Raw genomic sequence first — 20,860 nt, 5'->3', positions numbered from 1 at the left:
ATTATCCAATCAACACGATGCACCACGGGAAAGTAAACAGTTCTGTATATATTTAATCTTTGGCAGAAGAAATGTATACTGATACACATACACACAAAACACTCACCGCACTGACACTGAACAGGTCAGCTGAAGTGATTTACACCTCAAATCCACAAACCCATGTGGCTTTTTAAAGCATGCCACAGTGTCAGTGCTATATCTTCAACACCCTAATGGAAGCTTTCCTCAAAAAACAACCCAACAAATAAAATATATTAAAAAAAAAAAAAGGCTTGTGGGTTGGTGCATGGTTGGGGAGGGGGTTTGGCTGGCTGGTAACTGGAGTAGCAAAGGAGGGGCTTCATGCAAGCTCTGGTAAAAGTCTACCTGGGGTCCTTCTGAGGGTCATCAATAGGCTGAGTATGTCTGGTTCGAGGTAGGGTGAGAAAATGGCTGCAACCACATGGAAGGAGGAGAGAAGACAGAGATGGATCTGAGATGGTGAAGAGACAGAAGAGAAGGAGGAAAGGAGAGAAAGACAGCAGATCGGAGACAAAGATCATACAGGCGGACAGCCGGAAGGGGGAGGAAACCGAGGGGGGGTTGTAAAAGAGAGAAAGCTCACAGGAGAGAGGTTAATGTACACGATTCAGGGTGGAAAAACTGGCAAGGAAGATGAGATGTGAGAGAAAGCCGAGACATCACACGGCGAGGAGACGACTTCCTCGGCTCTAGTGCACAGACAGATAAAAGTGGTACACAGAAGACGCCGGAAGAGAACAGCACAGTCCGAACCCCTAAACCGGTCCCCTCTGCTGGACCATTAAACTACTTTAGACCATTTAATAACTACAGATTTTTTTTTTACATACATCATTTCCCAAGAAAGTCAGAAAACATTAAGTGTTGAAAAAATAAACCAGCAAGGCTCACAGAAAGCTATGAAAGCCATTTTTTACAATATTATAGGATACCTGGGAGAATGCCAAATTCTCTGTGACATTTTCAACTGTTTTCAATAAATAACTGAAAGCTGTTAATTGAAGCAGCTGAAATACACTCAACTGAGCACCGTCCCAGACAATTTAGATAAGTGCATTTTCTGCATCTGACACTGATTTAGCTCCAGCTTCAGAAGTATCAAATAAAGTTAATTGGAAAGAGGGCAGGGTGGGCTGGGGGTGGGAATAGCTGCGACCAGGCAGTGCCAAGGCCGCAATTGGACTCTTGGAGCAACATTTTCCAAAGCTCACAGAAAATAAGTGCTGATGGAGGATAACTGACCACTTCCCCTTGACCACCTCTTCCATAAAGATAGTGAAATACAGTACATGCAAATCCTGTATAATGTGCTCAGCACTGGCAACATTTCTTTGGCTTCCAATGTTTCCTGCAGAATTTCAGTCTCTCCATTCAAACTTGTGCACTTGTCTTTCAGGAGTGTGCCAATGCTATTTTTAACTCTAAGAATGATGATTTTAATCGGGTATTTCCTGCGCTCGTTAATTCTCACTTTCTTATTTGGAAATAAGGAGTAGATGAAGATTGAGGACACAAGTTTTAAGTAGGGGAGAATCCACACTACTGTATCAGGAGGACCCTGAATAAAAAAACAACACAAAAAACCCCCACTACATCACATTAAAGATGAAAGTGCGGACAAAGAAGAAGAGTTTAAGGCAAAAGGCGTTGTGCTGTGGTGTATGCATACATAAACAGCTCACTGTGTACTTACTCATCTTGCGCTGGTCAGCATTTACACATTCATGCTTAAATAAGTAGACGCATGTGCTGCACACAAGTGTGAGCTGAAGTGTATGTGTGTGTGTACCTGTCAGGTGTGCAGTTGTCGTCAGACAAACTGTGGTGCTCCACTCTAGCAGAGGAACTGTACTGAGAAGGCCTAAGGTCAAATGCTTGGTCCAGACTTCTGCTGTGTGACAGAAGTGGACCGATCACCCCTTATGTATGCTACATACTGCCCCCTGCTGTCCAAGAGGCACATGGCCTCATGTTTAACAGAGGCCATGAGAGGAAACAGGAGAGACGCTGCACACTACAGAGGGTTGAGGTGCTATTTTGAAGTAAATATAGCAACATTTGGTGCTACAACCAAAACAGGTGGCGAATTTGAAAGTAACCTGAAACAGCATGCATTTCAGCTAAACTAGTGAACCTATTTTTTTGTCGATTCCAAAGCATGGAAGCACAACACTACGATGTACAAAAGACCTACCAAAAACTATACATGTCGGGCCTTTGGTGCATTGAGCAACTGGTTACCTGGAGGGTGGGGGAACGCTGGGAGAGCGCGACCGCACCCTGTTTATATCAGCTGACCGAGAGCAGTGGTTAGAAGACATCACCTGCTCGGGGACCGACAACGTGGAGCTCTGGAAGTCTCTGCCATTTGGCCGGTAGTCTGTGAAAACAACAATGAATAAAGAGAAGCAGGGGGTGGAGAGAGCAGGAGAGAGAGGGTACAGCGTTATTTAAGCGATTCCTTTATTCCCTCACAACACCAGAGATGCTACTTGTATGCTTTTTACTTGCTTTTTACTTGAGTGCAGATTCCTTTTATACTTGAGTTATTTAAATAACTACATATGGTTAATGAACAATAATGAATGCTGCTTTTGCAGACTTAGTTTGACCACCGTCTGTAATAACTAAGAGGAGTAAGGCAAATCTTGGTCAAACTTTGTAAAGCTAAAAGCCATTCTGCACAGGTGACAGACTCATTTTGATATGCTGAGTCTTTATCGTACAAAAAATGAGGAGTGGGTTTCCATAAAAGTGTAAGTCATCTGCTGTTTTAACACTGTGCATTAAGCATGAAAATAGCCTTTCAAAAGAATCTGAAACATTATAATGAATTTTCACTGGTAGACTGATTAGTCCATTGAACTTGAAAGAGTTCATTAACCGATAATCAGACATGGCTAGGAGCCACGGTTAAGGTCAGTGCTTAGCACTATTAATGTTGATTGATATTCAATAGAGTGTATAGAAGATTTAAAATGAGTTAAAGAAAAGCCTGATTCCAAGTTGGAAAAGATGGAAAGGTATGAAAGAAATGTTGCCCTTCACTTTAAAGGAGTTGCATGTTAATCGCATAAGATTTTCTTTTGCGTGTCGTAGATAGAATAAAATAGATTTCTTTAAACGTGTCAGGCTAAATGACCCATAGAGTAAATTGTCATATTCTGCAAGTCCACCATTTGTTTATTGACATAAACAAATACAAGCTACAAACATCTGAAAAAAAATGACCACAATCCACAATGTCTTCACTCCATTATGATGTAAATTAAATTTGTCATTTCTTAAAAAAGATGCTCCACTAGTAAGCTTCCTGCAGCGCAGCAATCAACTTCCATGCAGAGCCAAATTAAATCTATTCTTCCTCCTGACATGTCGCAGATGCAAAGAGGAGATTCTTTGTTGACAATTAATAGGTTTTAACAGGAACTGGCTGCAATGGTGCAGAAAGAGGCAAAAGAGCAGAGGGTTAAAGCAACATGAAACATGTTGCACAGATGTAAAAAGCCTTAAAAGTGTTCAGTTGTAAGGCCCATTTGTCTTCTACAGTAGCTACTAGTAGCTACAGTAGCTGTACTGTGTGTACTGTATGTTCTGTAAAACAAAAGTAAAATGTTTTCTTCCCCATTTGAACTGTGGAAGCAGATAATGGCAAAAACCGCAGGATGAGATGCAGTGGAGCCCGAGCAAAGGGGAGGGAGCAACCAGGGCTGAGTGAAGGGGTATTCCTTTCACTGTGGATGAGGTGAGGGGGTGGGGGTGGCTGGCATTGTGAGAGGCAGTGAGGGGCTGATGAGAATTTAAAAGAGGCTGGAGGAGGATTTCCCTCAGCTGCGGTATCATCGGCAGGCCGGTCTGAATGTCTGTGTGTGTGTGTGTATGACACGCAGTTTGCTACAGAAACTGTCTATTCTCCTGTTTGTTTTCTCACATTTTTCCACTCGCTTCTTCTGCGTGGTGAGTGATGTGAAACGACCTGCAAACAGTGCAGGTAGCTGTTTCCATCAAGCTTAATTGCAAAAAAAAAAAATAGCATGTCCCGTGGTCTTTTTGTGAAAACTGAGAAGGAGAACTAACAATTATAAAAAGACAGGCACCATGTTGCCCTCAAATGCAACCTTGTGCTTAAAATTTAAAGGAAGCCTTTTTTTTAAGCCCTCGCTGTCTTTTTCAGCATAATTTTTCTTCCTAGTTATTATTTCATGTGAGCAAATTTCAAGCACTTCTCAGTCTTTTTTTCCCCTTCCCCTGTCTTATTCTCTCTGGCTGTTAGCAGCTCTGCCTCTGCTTTTCTGATGCAGCGTGGGCGTGCTGCTGAAGCCTTAGCAAGAACAGCAACTAGCAGTGCAGAGGCAGACAAAAAAGCCCTCTGCTCCCTCACTGTGCTGCTGCTGTTGTTTGCTGATGGGTTGCAGGATCTTAGCCCGATACTGCGAGATGTGATGACGTGTGTAAGCATCTTTCCGGTGGCGACGTGAGTGAGGTTAGCTAAGTACATTATTAAGAATCGTAATGCAGCTCTGGTGAAATGGAGTGGATTCGATTCACTTACGCCACACAACGATGGCCTTCTTAATATGGCCTTGAACTGTTTATTACCTGTTATTACCCCAACGCCGTCTTCACAATCATAGTCTGAGATCTCACTGTCACTTATCCTTTGGGATCCTTTGAGAGAAAGAAACAGACCGAAAGGCAAAGAAGCAGGAAAGAGGAGATAGAGGGGAGAGAGAGAGAAAGAGGTCATTTTCATTCCCTTTTCATTTATTTAGATGTCTTTTTGTTTTTCAAATAATAAGTCATCCCTGCTCTGACTGTAATGTTCACTGGTCAAAGTGAACCCTCCAACTAAAACAAATAATGCAGCATTTCGCTGCTCGATCCCAACAAGAGCAGCCGATCCTTCTTCATCTGAGCTGTGGCACTTTGAAATGGCGCAGTCAATCATTCAGTGCACACGTGAAGGTGGGGACGGGGAGAAGTGATAGGGCCGTGTAGCTCTTTCCTCATCCTTCCCCCGTAGCCTTATCACCCCCACTCCCCACCCAACGCATCCCCACCGCCTTCACCGTTCATTCAACTTAAATCAACTGGACACGTGTGCTTTTTCAGAAATGACAAGTGCAGCACTCTGGCAGTGCCGCTCCCAACCTCTCATCTCAGTTGGCTGAAAACTTTTTACAGCTGTCAGCTCTTTCACTTCACGCTAACACCAACACCCAGAAAATCGTCCTAGTGGGGGAGCAAGCCAGCCTCCCGTGGCTGAAAGAAGCAGCGGAGTGAAGCCGTATGGCATAACGGACTGCATCGCAGTCCTCTTAAGCGTGTTAGGAGGTATGAGGGCCAAAGACTCTAACAATAGTAAGACAAGGGTCAAAAATATCCTATATAAAGAGTATTTCATATTTCATGCATGCAGATAATCAAATATTATTTTCTTCTTTTTCTTTTTTTTTTCTTTTTTTGAGTAAATATGCCAACTGTGTTAGAGGATTAGGCCAGTAAATAAGAAGTATCACAAAAGCAACACAGTCGCCTGCCGTTTTCAAGAAGATATTCACAATGAAGACACACAAACACAAGCAAAAGCAGAATGGGCAGAGTGTGCCACTGGTAATCTGTGCAACTGTTAAGAGGAAAATCTTCATAATAGGCCAAATAACAAACAGTATACATGACAGAGGAGAGGCAGGTGGTCATAGGCCAATTATGTCTGTCAGGAGGGGCGGACAGCTCGGGTTTTAATAACATCACATTAGGACTGGATACAGTTTGGCAGGATCTGGTTTTGGGTTACAGGGTGGGGTTGTGAGCCAGTTAACAGGTGAACACACAGAGAAGGAGAAACCACTGTGTCCTAAATCTCCCCGTTTCCCCACAGCGTCTGTGGTTCTGCTGCTCTGGGTGGATAAGGAACGAGCGGTGTAAAATATACACTGAATCTCCGCACAGAAATCCACGTAAAGCAGCAGAAACGTCAGCTGTTAAGGGGGAGGGGGGAAAGGGGTGGAGAATTGGGGCACAAGGGTGTGTTTTTAAAGAGGAGGAGGACGACACTCAGATGCTCCATAAAGCTGCAATGTCTGGTAGGGCAAAGGTCTTTACCTGAGTTGTGTGAATAAGAGCCTTTGTCTGTAAAAGCAGAAGCAGTAAGGTAGATGTGACATGGACAACAGAAACAAAATATGCAGAAATAACAACGGCCGTAAAGGCCTCGATGACCTGAAGCAGCAACAGAAAAAGCCAGCAGGCAAACAGCATGGGCACTGATCAGATAAATATATATGGCTCCTTGTTTGTTGAAACAACTACAAAAATCAGAAAGCTACCTATTGTTGTTTTCATTTATCTCAGTGCTAAAATTTAGATTTCTGAGTGTTCGGTGCCATGAGTCTGTCGGCACAGATATATTTGTATGATGGCAAGCTTCAAGTAATAAAAAAGGAACAAATTCATTATTAACATACAAGGAAACGTGCATGAAGACAAGCTACAAAACGCACACGAGTAAAAACCTCCATTGACTCTTTCTCTGATAGCTGCAGATTTCTCTCTCTTATTATCCCACAGCTGGTATAAATGTGTTTTTGCACTTAAGGCCACATTATTAGCTGCTGTCATTGCTTCACCTGTCTCATTGGTAGTGTGTGGCAGGGTGTGAGGAGGTGCATACGTAGCAAGGGCAGAGAACCATCAGTGACAGTAGAGTACATTAAACACTCTGATATTGTGCAGGGTGCAAATAAATTAGATAAAAAACAAACATGTTTTTTTAATCTTTCATTTATCGTAACCTTACTTGAGTGTAAAGCTAGGAAAGCAATGTTTAAGTCAAGCATGATTCATTAAAACAAAGACTCCCTGTCTCTCACTCAAAGTAAGGATTATTAATTTAACCCAGGTAATGGACTGATAGTCTGTATCAGCAGATACCCGAAGCCAATGTATCTGCATTGGTATTAGAAAATCAGCTGACCTGCTTCCATCTCACACTGTGAATGAATGTCACATGTCTTTACATTACAGCAGGTAAAATGTTTTTCCTACAGGATGCCCACCTTCTGACTCTTTATAGTCACTTTCAGCACATTTTGGGACCGTTTGAGCGACAGAGGTGTTACTCACTCTGCAGTCGCCGCGTTGGACTCTCTCCGTGGAGCTGCCGGCGCTGTGCGTTCGGGGAGGCACGTGGGAGTGGGATAGATGACACGTCGTGTGTTTGTAGCTTGTACCAGTGTGGCTCGTCATCGAGAAGAGCCGTCTCCAGCTCAATCAGGATCTGGCAGAAGTAAAAGGCCCAAGTAAATTTTCTCTCCTTAAAAACAAATGGCCTCACATGCTTTAAGCTCACATATTTTTTTTCTACTCACTGATGGAATCAAGGGAACGTAAAACATGCTAGCTTTTACAGAAAATGTAAATCCCCAAAAAAGCCCTTTCTGTCACTCACACGCGAACAGAAAAAAGAAAGTTTCTGATCCATGATAGGCAAGGACTGGACCACCCAACACTTTGTGATGGACAGCAGCTTTCTTAAGGGCTTGACACCATTCAAGAGAATAAGCTGAGATACTGTTACTGAGTGTCTCTGTGAGGGCTTGGGTTTGGTTTTCTCACCTCTCCCAGGAATTCGCTCTCCTCCTCCCTCACCCTGGCTTGGTCCCACAATGTGATCTCCAGCATACGTTCCCGAAACTCCCGCCGGTGCACCGGCGAGTACATAAAGGTCTGGTTCCATTTGGGCTCTAAGGATTTCTTTACTGTTTTTGTTCTCCTCTTGCTTTTGTCACTGGAGGAACAATAATTCAAACTGTTTTTATTTACAATCATGATAGGGAAGAGCCACGAATACAACAAATCCATCACACGACACAGCATAGAGCACAGCACCACAGCATGCAGCTGCAGGGAACGACATGGCAAAGTGAACGTGCTAACTGCTTCTTAACGTCCATTTTCTGCATTCCTCATCAATACATAAGAATAAATGACTTAATAAGAAAATAAGAGCATAATTATGAAATAAATCTCACATCAATGCCCCGCATAAATTGACCTTACTGCATAATCTTTTTTTAGTGACTTTCTACCATCGGGGAAATTATGCCCTGAAATAGAGGAACTGTTTCTACTCTTACCTTCTGTCAGGGAGGAAATAGATTTTGACGTAAGGGTTCCTGGGCCGGCCGTCTTCCCTGGGTGGCAGGTCTTTAGCACCCAGGATGGTGACGATTAGCTGATGGCCCACTTTGTCATACCACAGTTTGACCTGGGGGAGGGGGGAGAGCAGAGGCAGTCTGCTGAGAGACAGCTCAGGGCCAGCACAAATGAGAGCACATAAAGGGAATAATGCAGGAGAAGACAACTTCATCAGGTCCTCACATATGCATTTATATCCTTTTGTTGAGTTCAACACCTTTTCAATCAGTATAGGCCTCAGTGCAGGGTCTTCTCCTGTATTTACCCTTTAGGAAAAAGGAGGAGGGTATCCAATTGCTAGGATGTCATTTTCATAAACTAAAACTATATCAATGATAAAATGGTGTGATAATGATTTTTAAAGATGCAAAAACTCTCCTTTTCGTGTTCTAATTTAATCATAATGTTTCTTTTTTTTTTAAATCTATAGTATTCAAGTGTGTCTGATTACAGTTTTTTAAATGGAACTGACCTTTTCAGCTGGAGTGAATTGTAGTGAAATGCTAAAGGCAACATGCTATAAAATTAACACTGTCCCACCATCTACCTATATGATGGCATCTCTAATAGTGTCCTCCCAAGTATTCAGTGGGGATCGATAACGAGAAATCAGTCATGCTGCTGCAATAGGAATCAAACAGTTCACGCTAAAAGAAAAGTATGGACTCCAGGAGAAAAAACTTAGAAGAAATAAAAGGCCAGCTGAAGCCTTAAAAGAAATCAGATGAAATGAGAAGTAAGACTTCTAAGTTCTGGTCCATACTTCATTCAGAATATGATTATGGATAGGGGTCTGCACTGTTTAAGAGGACTCGCCGTTCATGCAGCAATGCAGGAAAGAGCATTCAAGACAAGTCGAAACAGACAGCAGGGGGCTCATGGGAAAAACAAATTGTACCAAGTAATCTCTAGCCCACCAAAATGCCACATACTGCAAAATATGAATTCAAATGTAGAGTAAGATTCACCATAAAAACTAGCAACAATAAGTAAAATACCTAAATATATACTACTGAGTCTGATGTACAGTGTGTCCAATACAGCCAGTTAACAAGTAAGCAGTTTGCTGAAACATGCTGGCTTTAACAACATTAATGTAGACACACACATAAACCTAAACGATTCATATGTTTGATCTGGAAAACACGCAGTGCACCCTTTCCTCTGCATGCTCTGTTACACACACCAACAATATTACCGACACATAGGATATGATGCTTAGATCTCTCTTAAGCAAAACAACACAACAGTGAGATAAACATCTAAGGTTTAACACAGGAATATTAACCCTCAGGCTATCTAAATCAATAATGACCATAAAACAGAAACCACAGAAAAGACAGAGTGATATTAAAGCAGGCAGCTTGTAGCAAAGAGAAGCCTTCCAGGCTTCGCTCTGTTTGGAGTTATTATTTGGGAGGTACAATTTGCTTATTCGTTAAATCTGGTATCTGTAACGGGGGAAATGCAGTTTTGGCTTTGGCTTTCCAAAGAGGATGGTGAACTCAGTATCTTTTCACTGCAACATGAAACCACACAGCCATCAGCTCAGATCTGCTAATTAGCATCACTTCAACTCGCACATGGGGGAGCCCTTCTGTGTATGCGTGTAGGGTTAGAGTTATCGAGGCCTGGGTTCATGTCACACTGAAGCAGGAGAAAAAAGAAAAACAGAGATCTTTGTCCTAGAAAGACTGACAGAGACACCGACCAGCATTGCCCTAGACACAATACTAAACTACTGTTTCAATTAGGTCAATCACTGAAGTCAGTCCAAAGACATCAGGCAATGCAAGAGCGTCTCTTAAAATAAGCTCCGATTAGTCGAGCATGCACTACTTGGGGATAATGATGTGTATGGGTTACAATGAGCTATAAGAACTCTAATCATAAGAATGATACCAAGAAATCAAATCAAAGAAAATGACACAATGCACTGCACTAAGAGGGAAACTCAAAGCTGCCATTTCCCCAGGAATGCATTTTCCAAAGTATGGAAACAGAAAAAAAGGCCAGTCAACAGTCAATGAGCAAAAAAAAAACAAACAGAGTTTGTGCCCTTCACACAGGGCCCATTACCTGGACCCTAGGGGCAAAAGGCGGTGTTCTTCTACTAAGGCTTTGGCTCTGGATAAGCATAAATTAAACAGCAAAAGAAAAAAAAGGAAGAAAAGAAAATGCAATAAAACCAAAACCACAAAACACAAAAACTCACAATACACCCAAAACACAACAACAGAAATTTGTCATTTAGATGAAAGATTTAAGCCAGCAGGTTTTGTATTTTTTTATTTCTGCTTTCTCAAAGATTACTCATCCCTGAGCTGCTCTGCCCTGTTCTGCATAGGTCCTCGGAGAAAATTATCATCGGCTCACAATTAGATCTTTTTGTCTTTTAGACCTTTTTCTCCTCCGCCTCAAAGCTTGCGTCACGGTGACGTTAAACCCGATTGTTATCCACAGACGATGCTTGATACAGACAGCTCCTTACTGTGTAGAATTACTCATCAAGGTCTTGCAAGGTTTATCCAGTGAGCTGAACTGTTTTAGTGATTAGTCCACTGCGAACTTCAAGGTCGGCCCTCTCATGAAAATCCAGAACTTTAAGCAGTGAGTGGATGAAAAGGCTGCGCTATACAGTATAGGGTATGTTTTAGTGGTGACCAAATACTCTACGGGGCTCTCATAAATATTGAAAGAGCAGGAAAAGCACATTCTTGAATCCTAAATTTAAGATTTGATTTATCTCGTTTTAATGCAGCCTTTTTACCAAATTTACCCCAGGAGGGTTTTTATACTGGATAATGAACAACACACAACGTAATCTGATCTACAGTCCTGTGCTGGCTTGGTGAAGGGCCAGCTGAACAGGCTGAGTGAGGTTGCTGAGTCTGACAACAATGTTTAAGAAGGGTTTGAATTAAGATTTAAACTAAAAAAAAGAAAAAAATTGGTTGCATAATGAATCTGCAATGGGAAAATTATACTTTCTAGCTCATCTATGATCTCAAAAGCAATTAAATCCTCTCTAACAATCCAATCCTCTTCCCGGCTTTTACATGTAGCCCATATGTGGAGTTGAGCTCACTTACTGAGAGCTGTCCTGACAGGTACTGGGGGGCGTCCCTCAGCATGCTGGGACTCATAGGAGAAGTGACAGAGATGGAAGGACGGTCCATCTTCTGAGACTCGAAAGAACTCGAACCTGGCAGGGCACAGACGACACAGTCAGATAATCCACCCTATCTGTTTGCTGTTTGTAGTTTTTGCGCCGCACAGGGAGAAAACTGGAGATTGTAGCAAGGACATACAAAGAAAGGAAACACAAAAAGAGCACAAAAATCTTGCCATGTGGGGGAAGATAAAAAGGCAGGGTGACAAACGCAATCTGCGCCAAACAGACATTTCCTTCACTTGGTGTTTCTGGGATGATTAATAGGATCAAACGGCACACTGTCAAACCCACGGAAAAAATGTTGACAGAACTCACTTGATTCCAGTTGTGAGTGTGTGCTGTCTGGTATCCTTGGAATATCTCTGAAAAAAAAAGCAAAAAAGAAAGTGAAAGAGTGTGAGAAGCAGGAGAGAAGGAGGGGGATGGAGCGGATCAATTTAAGCTAATACCGAATGCACTGCGCTTTAATGACCGTAAGCACCACATTAGTCTTCATTCACCCAACGGCTCCCTCAATGGCACAAAGCAGGTCAGACCTAGGAACCGACAAAGCAAAGGTGCCTCTGTTTTTCAAAAACAATCGGAGTGGAGAGGATAAACGATGTGACGGGCTTTCATGTTTTTTGCCGGCCGGCATTCTTTGGAGCCTTATGAGGCCAGAAATGGCAGAGCCGGAACCAGAGGGAGGGAGGAACAGATGCTGAATAAACAGCTCAGCACAGCTCCTTCGCAAACACATTCTGAGCTATGTTCCCTTCAGATTCCCCTTTTCAAGTCTCCACATTCCAAAAATATGAAGCTACTCTGAGTCATAGAGGCAGCTATGTGGCACGAATAAACCTACAGATGTTGGCACTGTAATAGTTTTACAGCGAAATCAAATCAAATAGGTAAGAGATGTTGGCACAATCTAAAGTGTGATTCTTTGAAATACTGACTAATACTAAAGTCCAGATTTATGCATGGTTTGCACCAACGTGAGAGTGAAGCAGGGACAAGTCTTTTATTGTTGTAGCTGGCATTTTGCATTTAGTTTAGGAAGACAAAATACTGAAAGTATTTAAATGAAACTATATGAGTCACTAAGGTTAGAGTAGCAACATATCCTACAGAGTCCTGCAAATTCTGCATTGGTCGAAGGGGGAGAATGAATGCTCATACAAGTAGGTTTGTTTATACACTTAATATAAAGTTAATATAGCCTAAACTTTATGCTTTACATTTCACACAGATTTTCCCATAATAATAACTGCAGAGAGTACTGCAAAGTCTGTTTGTGCGTCCTCAGCCACACACACAGAGCTCTCCAACATCACAAATATTTTTCATATCACGTCTGTTTCAGAAAATACTGAAATGTCTGTCAAAATTCATCTATAAATGTGAATTGTGTGTCTCAGAGCTGTCTGTGTGTCCCATTCTTTCCTTTGTTTTTAAAGAAATACTTGAAGCATGCATTTCCACACACAGCACAACAGGAGCAGAAGGTATACTCTGCACCTCATCTGACTGGCTGTTAGACACAGATTCCAGGTATATGCAGTGGAGGTATGTGTAATAAAGTGGCCCCTCTCTAGATGAATCCCACTCTTGATCTGAGATGTCAGGATTCATCTAGAGCAGGGACGTCAAACTCATTTTACATCGTGAGCCACATACAGCCCAGTTTGAGCTTAAGTGGGCCAGACCAGTAAAAACTCCCCTTCTGTCAGCGTAAAGTAGTTTAGCCACACATGGAAATGTTTAGACATCTTAATAGAAGAAAAAAGAACTTCAACAGTAAATCTTCGTTTTTCCACATGATAAAGAAATGTTGCTGAAGGAAATTGATTTTTTTTTAACTTTGGACCCACTATAAAACACAGAAGCTTGTATTGGAGATAGGGAAAGGTTCAGGATATTTTTTGTTATTTATTACTTAGTACATTTTGGTGTAGTGTGAATGACCATGGAGGAGGTCTCTGTCACTAGAAAAAGCTGCAAAACTTAAAAGTACAGAATCTATTCCTTCCTTCACGTTTACCAAGGCCATCCAGTGGGCTGGAAGGGAGTCTTTGACCCCCAGGCCATATGTTTGACACCCCTGAACCAGATAATTGCTTCTCCCATCACTGAGACCTCACCCTGTTCTGAGTATGTATCAAAAAAGAGTTATTTTTCTTACAGTGCCTCTCCTTGGTCTGAATTATCGTCCTGCACCATATTTAGTTTTATCATTAAACACACAATTCCTTTTCTGGGGGTCACAAACTATCCCAGCACAAGAACATAGTGGGGAAAAGGTCAATGCCCTTGACAGATCCTAGTCCTGGCTTCGCTTAATTAAAAATTACATTTTCAAATCACAATTTTAACACATCTAGTGAACTCGTCTGCTTCAGTATGCTTATTGTGTTGTATGGAAAAGTAACACAATTGCAGCACAAATTCTCACCCATGCCTAACACCTTGGTTAGTGTGAGCGAGAGCATCCTGTTGCTTATTAACACCAAAATCCAAAGTTGTGTCGTGAAGAACAGTGTGTGTCTGCATGTGTGACACTGGTTGCGAGATCTCACCCTATAGGCCGCGAGACCACCAGCTCCACCTGCGGCTCCGGCTTGGATTCTAGTATGATATTGTAAACTTCTTTAAATGTGGCTCCTTGTAAAAGCTTCCCGTTCCACTCCAACACCTGATCTCCTGCAAAAACACCAGAGATGCTCAGCATCACGTGGAAGATCTTAATCCTTTCTGCTCACACTGTCGTCACAGCTGAATTTTGCCAGTTTAATTTCTTCATAAATGTGTGCATGTGTGTTTCAATACCTGGTCTGAGGTGTCCAACAGTGTCTGCTAGACTTCCTTTCCTCACTTTAGTGATGAAAGCACAAAGTCTACCAGATTCTGTCATCTTGCCTCCCACCACCTGTAGAAACAGAGAGGTGACTGTGCCAGTACTAAAATGCATTTGTGAAACAAAAGTCGAGCTATGTCATAATAACTGTAGATTTAATGCACCGCATTAGCACGCAAGCCCTGCAGCTCATAGAAAAACATGGATTTATTTTCTCAAAGCATTCTGTTGATGTCATGGCTTCAGTTTTTGCCTATGAGGTTTGAAACTACAAGAAATACACTGGAAGGGAGAACATCAATGCTAAAAGTCTAAATCTAAATCTTTTCAGAAACTGTCCAGGACTGTGCTTTGTTCCCCGTGGAAACACTCCGGTGCTGTACCGTGGTTCTGTAACAGTGCAAGGCCGTGGGCTAGAGCTGTACTGTACAGTCCTGAGCTGCTGTACTCCACTCTCCTCGGCTTACACTGGCATCATACAAATAAAAATCCCCTCTTAATGGCAGCTGAATGCCAACATACAAAGGAGCTTAGGGAAGTCTGCTAAATGAAATGGCTTTATGTAACAGGCAGGAGATAGAGAGAGGAAGGCTTGCAGATGAAGAGCGCATAAGAGAGAGAAAGAGATGGGCAGTGAGGGCGAGGCTGGCAACCTGACTGATGCACTGACTGGCTGGATTGTGGAGCTGGGTGGCTGCTGCTGAGCGGACAGAAATGCACAGAAGCACTGAGCAGACACAAACATGCCATTTCAGGAGGCTCATTTAATCAGTAATGATTTTTTTCCCCATCTTGCCGCTCTCGCTTCTTTCTCCAGCGGCTGCTGCCATGCTCCTGTGGACATTTGGCCGCTCTCTTATTTTTTTAAGGGTACGCACCACCTACAGAATTACACAACAGTGAAGGATAAAACAAAACTATATCTATCTATATAAAAATAAGTATATGCTTTTTGAATATATGGAGACACTGAAAGGGAAACTGACTTAGCATTCAATAAAGAATTTGATCAATAAGAAGCAGGCAGCACTAAAACTATAAGAAAAAGACACACAGAGAGCAAAGAATGTAAATTTACATTAGAACGTGATGGTACTGTATAATGCACAAACAGGGAATGACTGCAGGGACAATACTGGGAGGTTCTGCTCCGACTTGTTTCCTCCGAGCAGCTGAATTCTGTTCACTGAAGTAGCTCAGTATGAATGAGTTCAGAAGATTAGAGAGCCCAGTATCAAACAACACTTATTAATATTCATCAGGAATATAATGGCTATTAATAGTGAGTCGTACTACTGTATGATGTAACAACAGAAAGCCGTGAAGAAACCTAAAAAAAAAAAGGCACAAGATTTTTAACCTTCCACCTAAATGCCGCATCTAACACTGATCCTTTTGACTGAACCCTACTGGGTAAAATGTTAAAGTCACTGTGCTAAATATGCATATTTTAACAGGATATTCTAATGGCAGTTCAACATGAGTGTGTGTAGTGCAAATGACGCCCACACAGGCTGCAAGCTCACCTTCAGACCGAGCAGAGCACCTGAGTCTCGGGGCACACTTCCATCTTTCATGCGCTTGTTGAGCAAAATGCGCCCTATTAGGCGATCCCCATCTTTGGATGGCTGCCACGTCACTGGGTGCTACAAGGTCAGAGCAACAACACACCTTTTGTTTAACAAGTCATCCATTTCAGTTCGATCACTTCAGACCAAAGCAGACAACAAAAAAGTGAAAGGAGGGCATGAAGGGAGCACTTTATTTGTTCACTTGGCGGAAGAATGTTCACACAAACTTGGATAGCTCAGTAATTTAAACTCCAGGTGATGCAGTTTTATCTGTTAGGCCAAAAGCGTTCAAAGGAAAATTTGAAATTTCTCCAAATAACACACAGCTCATTAACTGTCTCACAGAGTTTGTGTGAACCTGCCGGTGTGAGGGTGGAGTTAAGCTTCATGCAGCGCCCCATGCAGAGTAAAGCAAGCAGCCCCAACACTCCTCCTAAAACCAGCTCTTCAAACGGGAGCAGGAAGACCAGAGTGTGACTCTGGTGCTTTGCTACGCACAAACACACAGCCACCATCAAGTGGAGTAGTGAGGGGAAAAGCAGATAGTGAAAAAAAAAGTGGGAGGGGGTAAGACGTGATACAGATGAAGTAGATCCTAGGGTGCCACATTAGAGAAGGATGAAAAACAGACAGCACAGAATAAAGCTATGAGACACAGGGTGATATCACAGACGCGGCAGTGGAAGGGAAAAAAGAAAAACAAATGTTTTTTTGGTGCAAAACAAATCCAATCTTCCCTGTTTGTGTGTGTGTTTGTGTCTTTTTTTTTCTATAGAAGTGAGTGGAAAATTGGGCAGAGGGGACAGGATCTGTCTGGACTGGGTGCTGTGGGGTAGGGCAGCAGAGTGAGAGGGGACGGGCCCGAGTAAGGGTGTTCCTACTACACTAAACAGGACCGCTGCAGAGCAAGAACACAACATACGGAGGAAAAAAAACGAGCATGCAACTAGGAGAGACCCACATTCCTGAGTGCCATGACAAACAGAGAGGTTGTGTGTCAATGCCCAAGTCTTTTACAGCTACTGTAAAGAGGTGTAGTTTCTATTTGGGGAGCAATACAGCAAGTACAAGTAGCAAGCAAAGAGGGTGTCCCCAAATGACTTTTATTTTTAAGGCAACACCGAGGTGGAGCCAAAAGTAACCGAACCAAAAACAATAAATAAATTTTTTAAAAATCGCAAGAGAAATCAATTTATACAACGTTAAATAAAATCCATAAAACAGACATCTCACCTATTTACACTTGGTAACAGAGAGCAAACAAAGACTGGATGGGTAAGGTCATAAATAATAATCATAACAAAAAAAAAGAAAAAAAAAAGCAGGCTAGATTGTCTCAGTACCTTCTCACTATGGCTATGCTCCTCGTTTAGCGTAGTGCTACTGCACGTATCAACTCCCGAGTCTTTAACCTGCGGTTCACACCATGCCAAGTCCTCTTCAAATGAGTGTCCCCCAAAGCGCACCATTTTCTTTTGCCTCTCAGATAAGGTGTGTGTCGCCTCGGACATAAATGCCTGCTCAATAGTTTTTCTTTTTCCCCTTTGACTGTCCCCTACAGGTGTGGGATAAAAAACAGAAAGAAAAAACAGAAAAAACAACATGCAAAGGTGTAAATAAAACAAAGGAAACATGAAATGACAAAAAGACTCCGGGAGGACAGGGGACGGGGGAGAGGAGAGAGAGAGACAGAAAGAGAGGGAAGGAGAGAGAGAGAGTGAGAGAGAGAGGTGGGGTTAAGGGGGCGGGTGGTAGGGAGGGAGGGTCAACGCAGGGCTCCACATGTCTCACCAAAGACATTGGGGAAGCCTCACTGCTATGCCATGACGCATGGTCCCACCAATGGCCATCCAAATCTCCTGTAAGGTGGGAGGGAGGGCATATACACACGAGAGAGGACATCGAGAGGGACAAGTGAGGACGCCACAAAGTACAGACATTAACGCGCGCACACACCCACACAGAGACACAGAGAGCTCGAAATAAGACATCCAAACATTCACGTTCCAACACACACACACACACACACGCAAACGAGTGCTCACATGCTCCCATAATTCAGCAAGAGAGATAACCGCTCCTAAAATCCCTGCAGAGAAGGAAAAGACGCAGATGGATTGAGCTCAGCACTATACAGTTAAGGAAACTAAACAAGACACAAGCCATGGCTGAAGTCAAAAGCACAATCTGAAGCTTCAAATCCTTTAAAGGTATTAGATGTGTTCCAACAGCACATTAGGAACCTCTGATAAACAAAATGACAACATTCAGACAACAGACAGAATCAGCACCTAATTTGACCTCATCTGGGACTTTTGCAGCTTCAGCTAACTTCAGCGCAGCATTCCATACCGAGCTTTGATTTATCATGTTGAAACTGCTTGGTAGGAAAGGGAATTTTTCTTCTGCTTTATTGTTTTAATCCAGTCATTAATGTTCTTAAACATCTCGCTTGTCAGAGCAAATCAAGTGCGATAATAGACAAGGAATGGGCGGGGCAAGGATAAACGGCCCATTTGAAATAAATAAATATGTTTAGTATGATTATAAAGAGAAAAGAGCATCACTAAGGGGACATATAGGCCACAGAGCAAAGTTTTGTTTTCTTTACAATACTTTGGCTAATAGGTAGCTCTGCATGATTCACAGTTCAAAATAATCCTGCTTTGTCCCCTCAGTTCATGAAACATGTCACACAAGCATTTTTATCTCCCATCCTCCTCCCTTTTAGTCAGCCTTCCTCAGATTAGCTGCCCCTCCCGAGCAGGTGAAGAAATAGACCTTTCTTCATTTCTTCAAATATAGTTAAGGCAAACTTTGCTTTCAATCAAAACACATGTTCCACGTTACATTCCTCTGATTTTTTTCAGACAGCAATCTTCAGAAACATTCGGGCCAGATTCCGTTTTGTTGAAACAAAGTCAGCACACTGCTATCTTATCCTAAAGAAGCTGCATCTATAGGAGGGAGCAGGGCAGACCTCTAATGTGTTTAACTGGGGATTCAGATTGCAATGCCACACAACCTTAACTGACCTCGATCTAAAGTGCACCGGGGAGAGCTTTTAAAGATGAGGCTCTGATTACAACTTCTGCCGTTGCATCGACGGATACATGGCCTTGAGAAAGGCAGGCAAGTGGCTAAGATGACGATCGCAGGATGAAGGATTCTGGGGCATTTCTCTACTCTTGTCGTGCCTTCAGGACAATAATCAGTTATAAAGGGAAGACTTCTAATGAGACAAATGTGAACCGATCAAAACTATCCATCTATCTCCAGAAGCAACTTTGTGATTCTGCAGGGTTTGTCCTGTTCTCCAGTGTGGATGTACAGAGCAGTGAGATGAGCACTTTCAATTTGATTAAGAAGCTTAACATTTAAAGCTAATTAAAAAGAGCAAAAAATATTGAATCCAAAGGTAGTGCTGAGATTCTCAGGGGAGAGCAGTGTGGAGGTGAAGACAGGCACAAGTTAAGAGTCAAATCCTGCTCTTCTCTGTCCAGGACTTCAGTCAGTAACATCATTTTAGCATCCCATTACAGTGCATAATTCATTTAAATGATATTCAGCTACGATGTCAATTCATTTTACAAAGGGGAAATAAAGTTGCTCTTATTAAAACATTTACCGAAGAATGGGCCATTTAAATAATACAGAAACACAACGTGTTCTTGGCAGCAAACATGCTGTTGTAGACTTGTGTGTTTGCACAGATGTACAAAGTCAATAGCGGACCTCAGGGCTGCAGTCACAAGTGAGGTCATCTGAAAACACTCGACTTGTTTAACCCATGGGCCACATACATCACATTCGCCACACTTCACTTCCCCTGCAAAGAGCTGTAGAACCTAATGGATCTATAGAGGACAATCTCAGGGAAATCAGGGAACTCTGATGGAAAGGCATAAAAATAGACTGCATATGCTTCTAGATGTGGAGGCTGAGGAGGTGGTGGGAGGCTGGACTGGACAGGGGTAAAGAGAAAGAATTTTCAGCATAGGACAAAAAAGAACCTGCACGGAAGACGTTATTTGCATAAAGACAGGGTCACTGTGAATACACATAGCCAGAAATGTCTTAAATAATCCCTCATTGCACTGGGGTAATATGGGGTTCAGTACTTTCTTAACAGATGTGTACAGAATTATTTGGAGATTTTGAAATTTAATATTCCGATGGATCGGAAATGGTTTTTTTTCCATTAAGACACACAAAGGATAAACAGCCTTCCATAACATTTGCTATCTCCTGTTGTTTATGCACTCATACAGGCTCTGCCTGACTCTGCTCGGATCAGCTGGCTGTTGTGTTTCCAAACATAGGTGGCCAACTGGTAAGTTGCAGAGTGCGCTCTGGTACTTATAACATCACTGAAGGTGTTTCTCCCATTTTTTTTTAAACTTTTTAAATTTTCATTTATCGGCATAAACGCCAATGCCACTTAGCAAATAACTACTACCGGCCGATAATACAGGCTCACTGATAAATCTCTCAGGCTCTAACCTTTAAAAGAAAATCTGCTTCTCTTAAAGAGACATGCTTGCAGAACTGTGGCTCTTAAACAGAAGGTCTGTTTCTGGCTTCAAATTAATTTTTAGCTTCCTAGCTTTCTTTTTCAATATTTTTCAATAATAAAACACAATGTATCTTATGTCCTATCTTATCCATATTTTATCTTGGTTGCAAATGAAGTTTCAAATAACAAAGTCAGTGTAGTGTCAGTATGTATAAGCAATCAATATTAGCCAAAATCTCAAGTGTCAAACTGCTGTAAACACTGATTTTTTTTTTTTGCACTCTTGGTTCTATATGATATCAGTGGGAGAAGACTTTTTAATTTTTATTTATTATTCTTTTTGTGAATCAGAAGAAAATTCACTTAAAGGTGAAGGAACTTAAATGATTTGTTTCAGAAAGACCACAATCTAGTCCAGTATATGACAAATAAGGATTAGTTTGGACTGTGAATCATACAAAGCTACACTGGAAGAGTCCAAGAAGAAACGATAAGACGAAATAAGATCATAATATTCCCCCTTTAATATAGTAAAAAAA

The 20,860-nt window shown here is 42.0% G+C and overlaps 1 protein-coding gene across 30 annotated transcripts in view; it reads right to left on the bottom strand.

Moving 5' to 3' along the window:
• The window catches only part of rims2a (regulating synaptic membrane exocytosis 2a), a 151,950-nt gene that overhangs the window by 48,609 nt on the left and 82,481 nt on the right, over positions 1-20,860 (bottom strand). For 14 of the 30 annotated variants that reach the window (XM_063485104.1, XM_063485118.1, XM_063485119.1 and 11 more), the window contains 14 exons: positions 17,149-17,360; positions 15,761-15,880; positions 14,207-14,306; positions 13,957-14,080; positions 11,714-11,760; positions 11,316-11,428; positions 10,303-10,350; positions 8,163-8,293; positions 7,642-7,834; positions 7,150-7,303; positions 6,130-6,156; positions 4,624-4,692; positions 2,266-2,404; positions 370-435 (listed from right to left, as the gene is read on the bottom strand). In XM_063485104.1, the coding sequence (XP_063341174.1) occupies positions 370-435; positions 2,266-2,404; positions 4,624-4,692; positions 6,130-6,156; positions 7,150-7,303; positions 7,642-7,834; positions 8,163-8,293; positions 10,303-10,350; positions 11,316-11,428; positions 11,714-11,760; positions 13,957-14,080; positions 14,207-14,306; positions 15,761-15,880; positions 17,149-17,360 (1,543 nt within the window). Of the gene's footprint in view, positions 1-369; positions 436-2,265; positions 2,405-4,623; positions 4,693-6,129; positions 6,157-7,149; positions 7,304-7,641; positions 7,835-8,162; positions 8,294-10,302; positions 10,351-11,315; positions 11,429-11,713; positions 11,761-13,956; positions 14,081-14,206; positions 14,307-15,760; positions 15,881-17,148; positions 17,361-17,596; positions 17,665-20,860 lie in introns of all 30 variants that reach the window. The other 16 variants (XM_063485120.1, XM_063485134.1, XM_063485130.1 and 13 more) reach the window with 10 other exon arrangements.

This window comes from Pelmatolapia mariae, linkage group LG10_11, assembly GCF_036321145.2.
Source record: "Pelmatolapia mariae isolate MD_Pm_ZW linkage group LG10_11, Pm_UMD_F_2, whole genome shotgun sequence".
Taxonomy (NCBI): Eukaryota; Metazoa; Chordata; class Actinopteri; order Cichliformes; family Cichlidae; genus Pelmatolapia; species Pelmatolapia mariae.
Note: the sequence above shows the minus strand (reverse complement) of the source record. Positions and strands in the feature narration are given on the sequence as shown.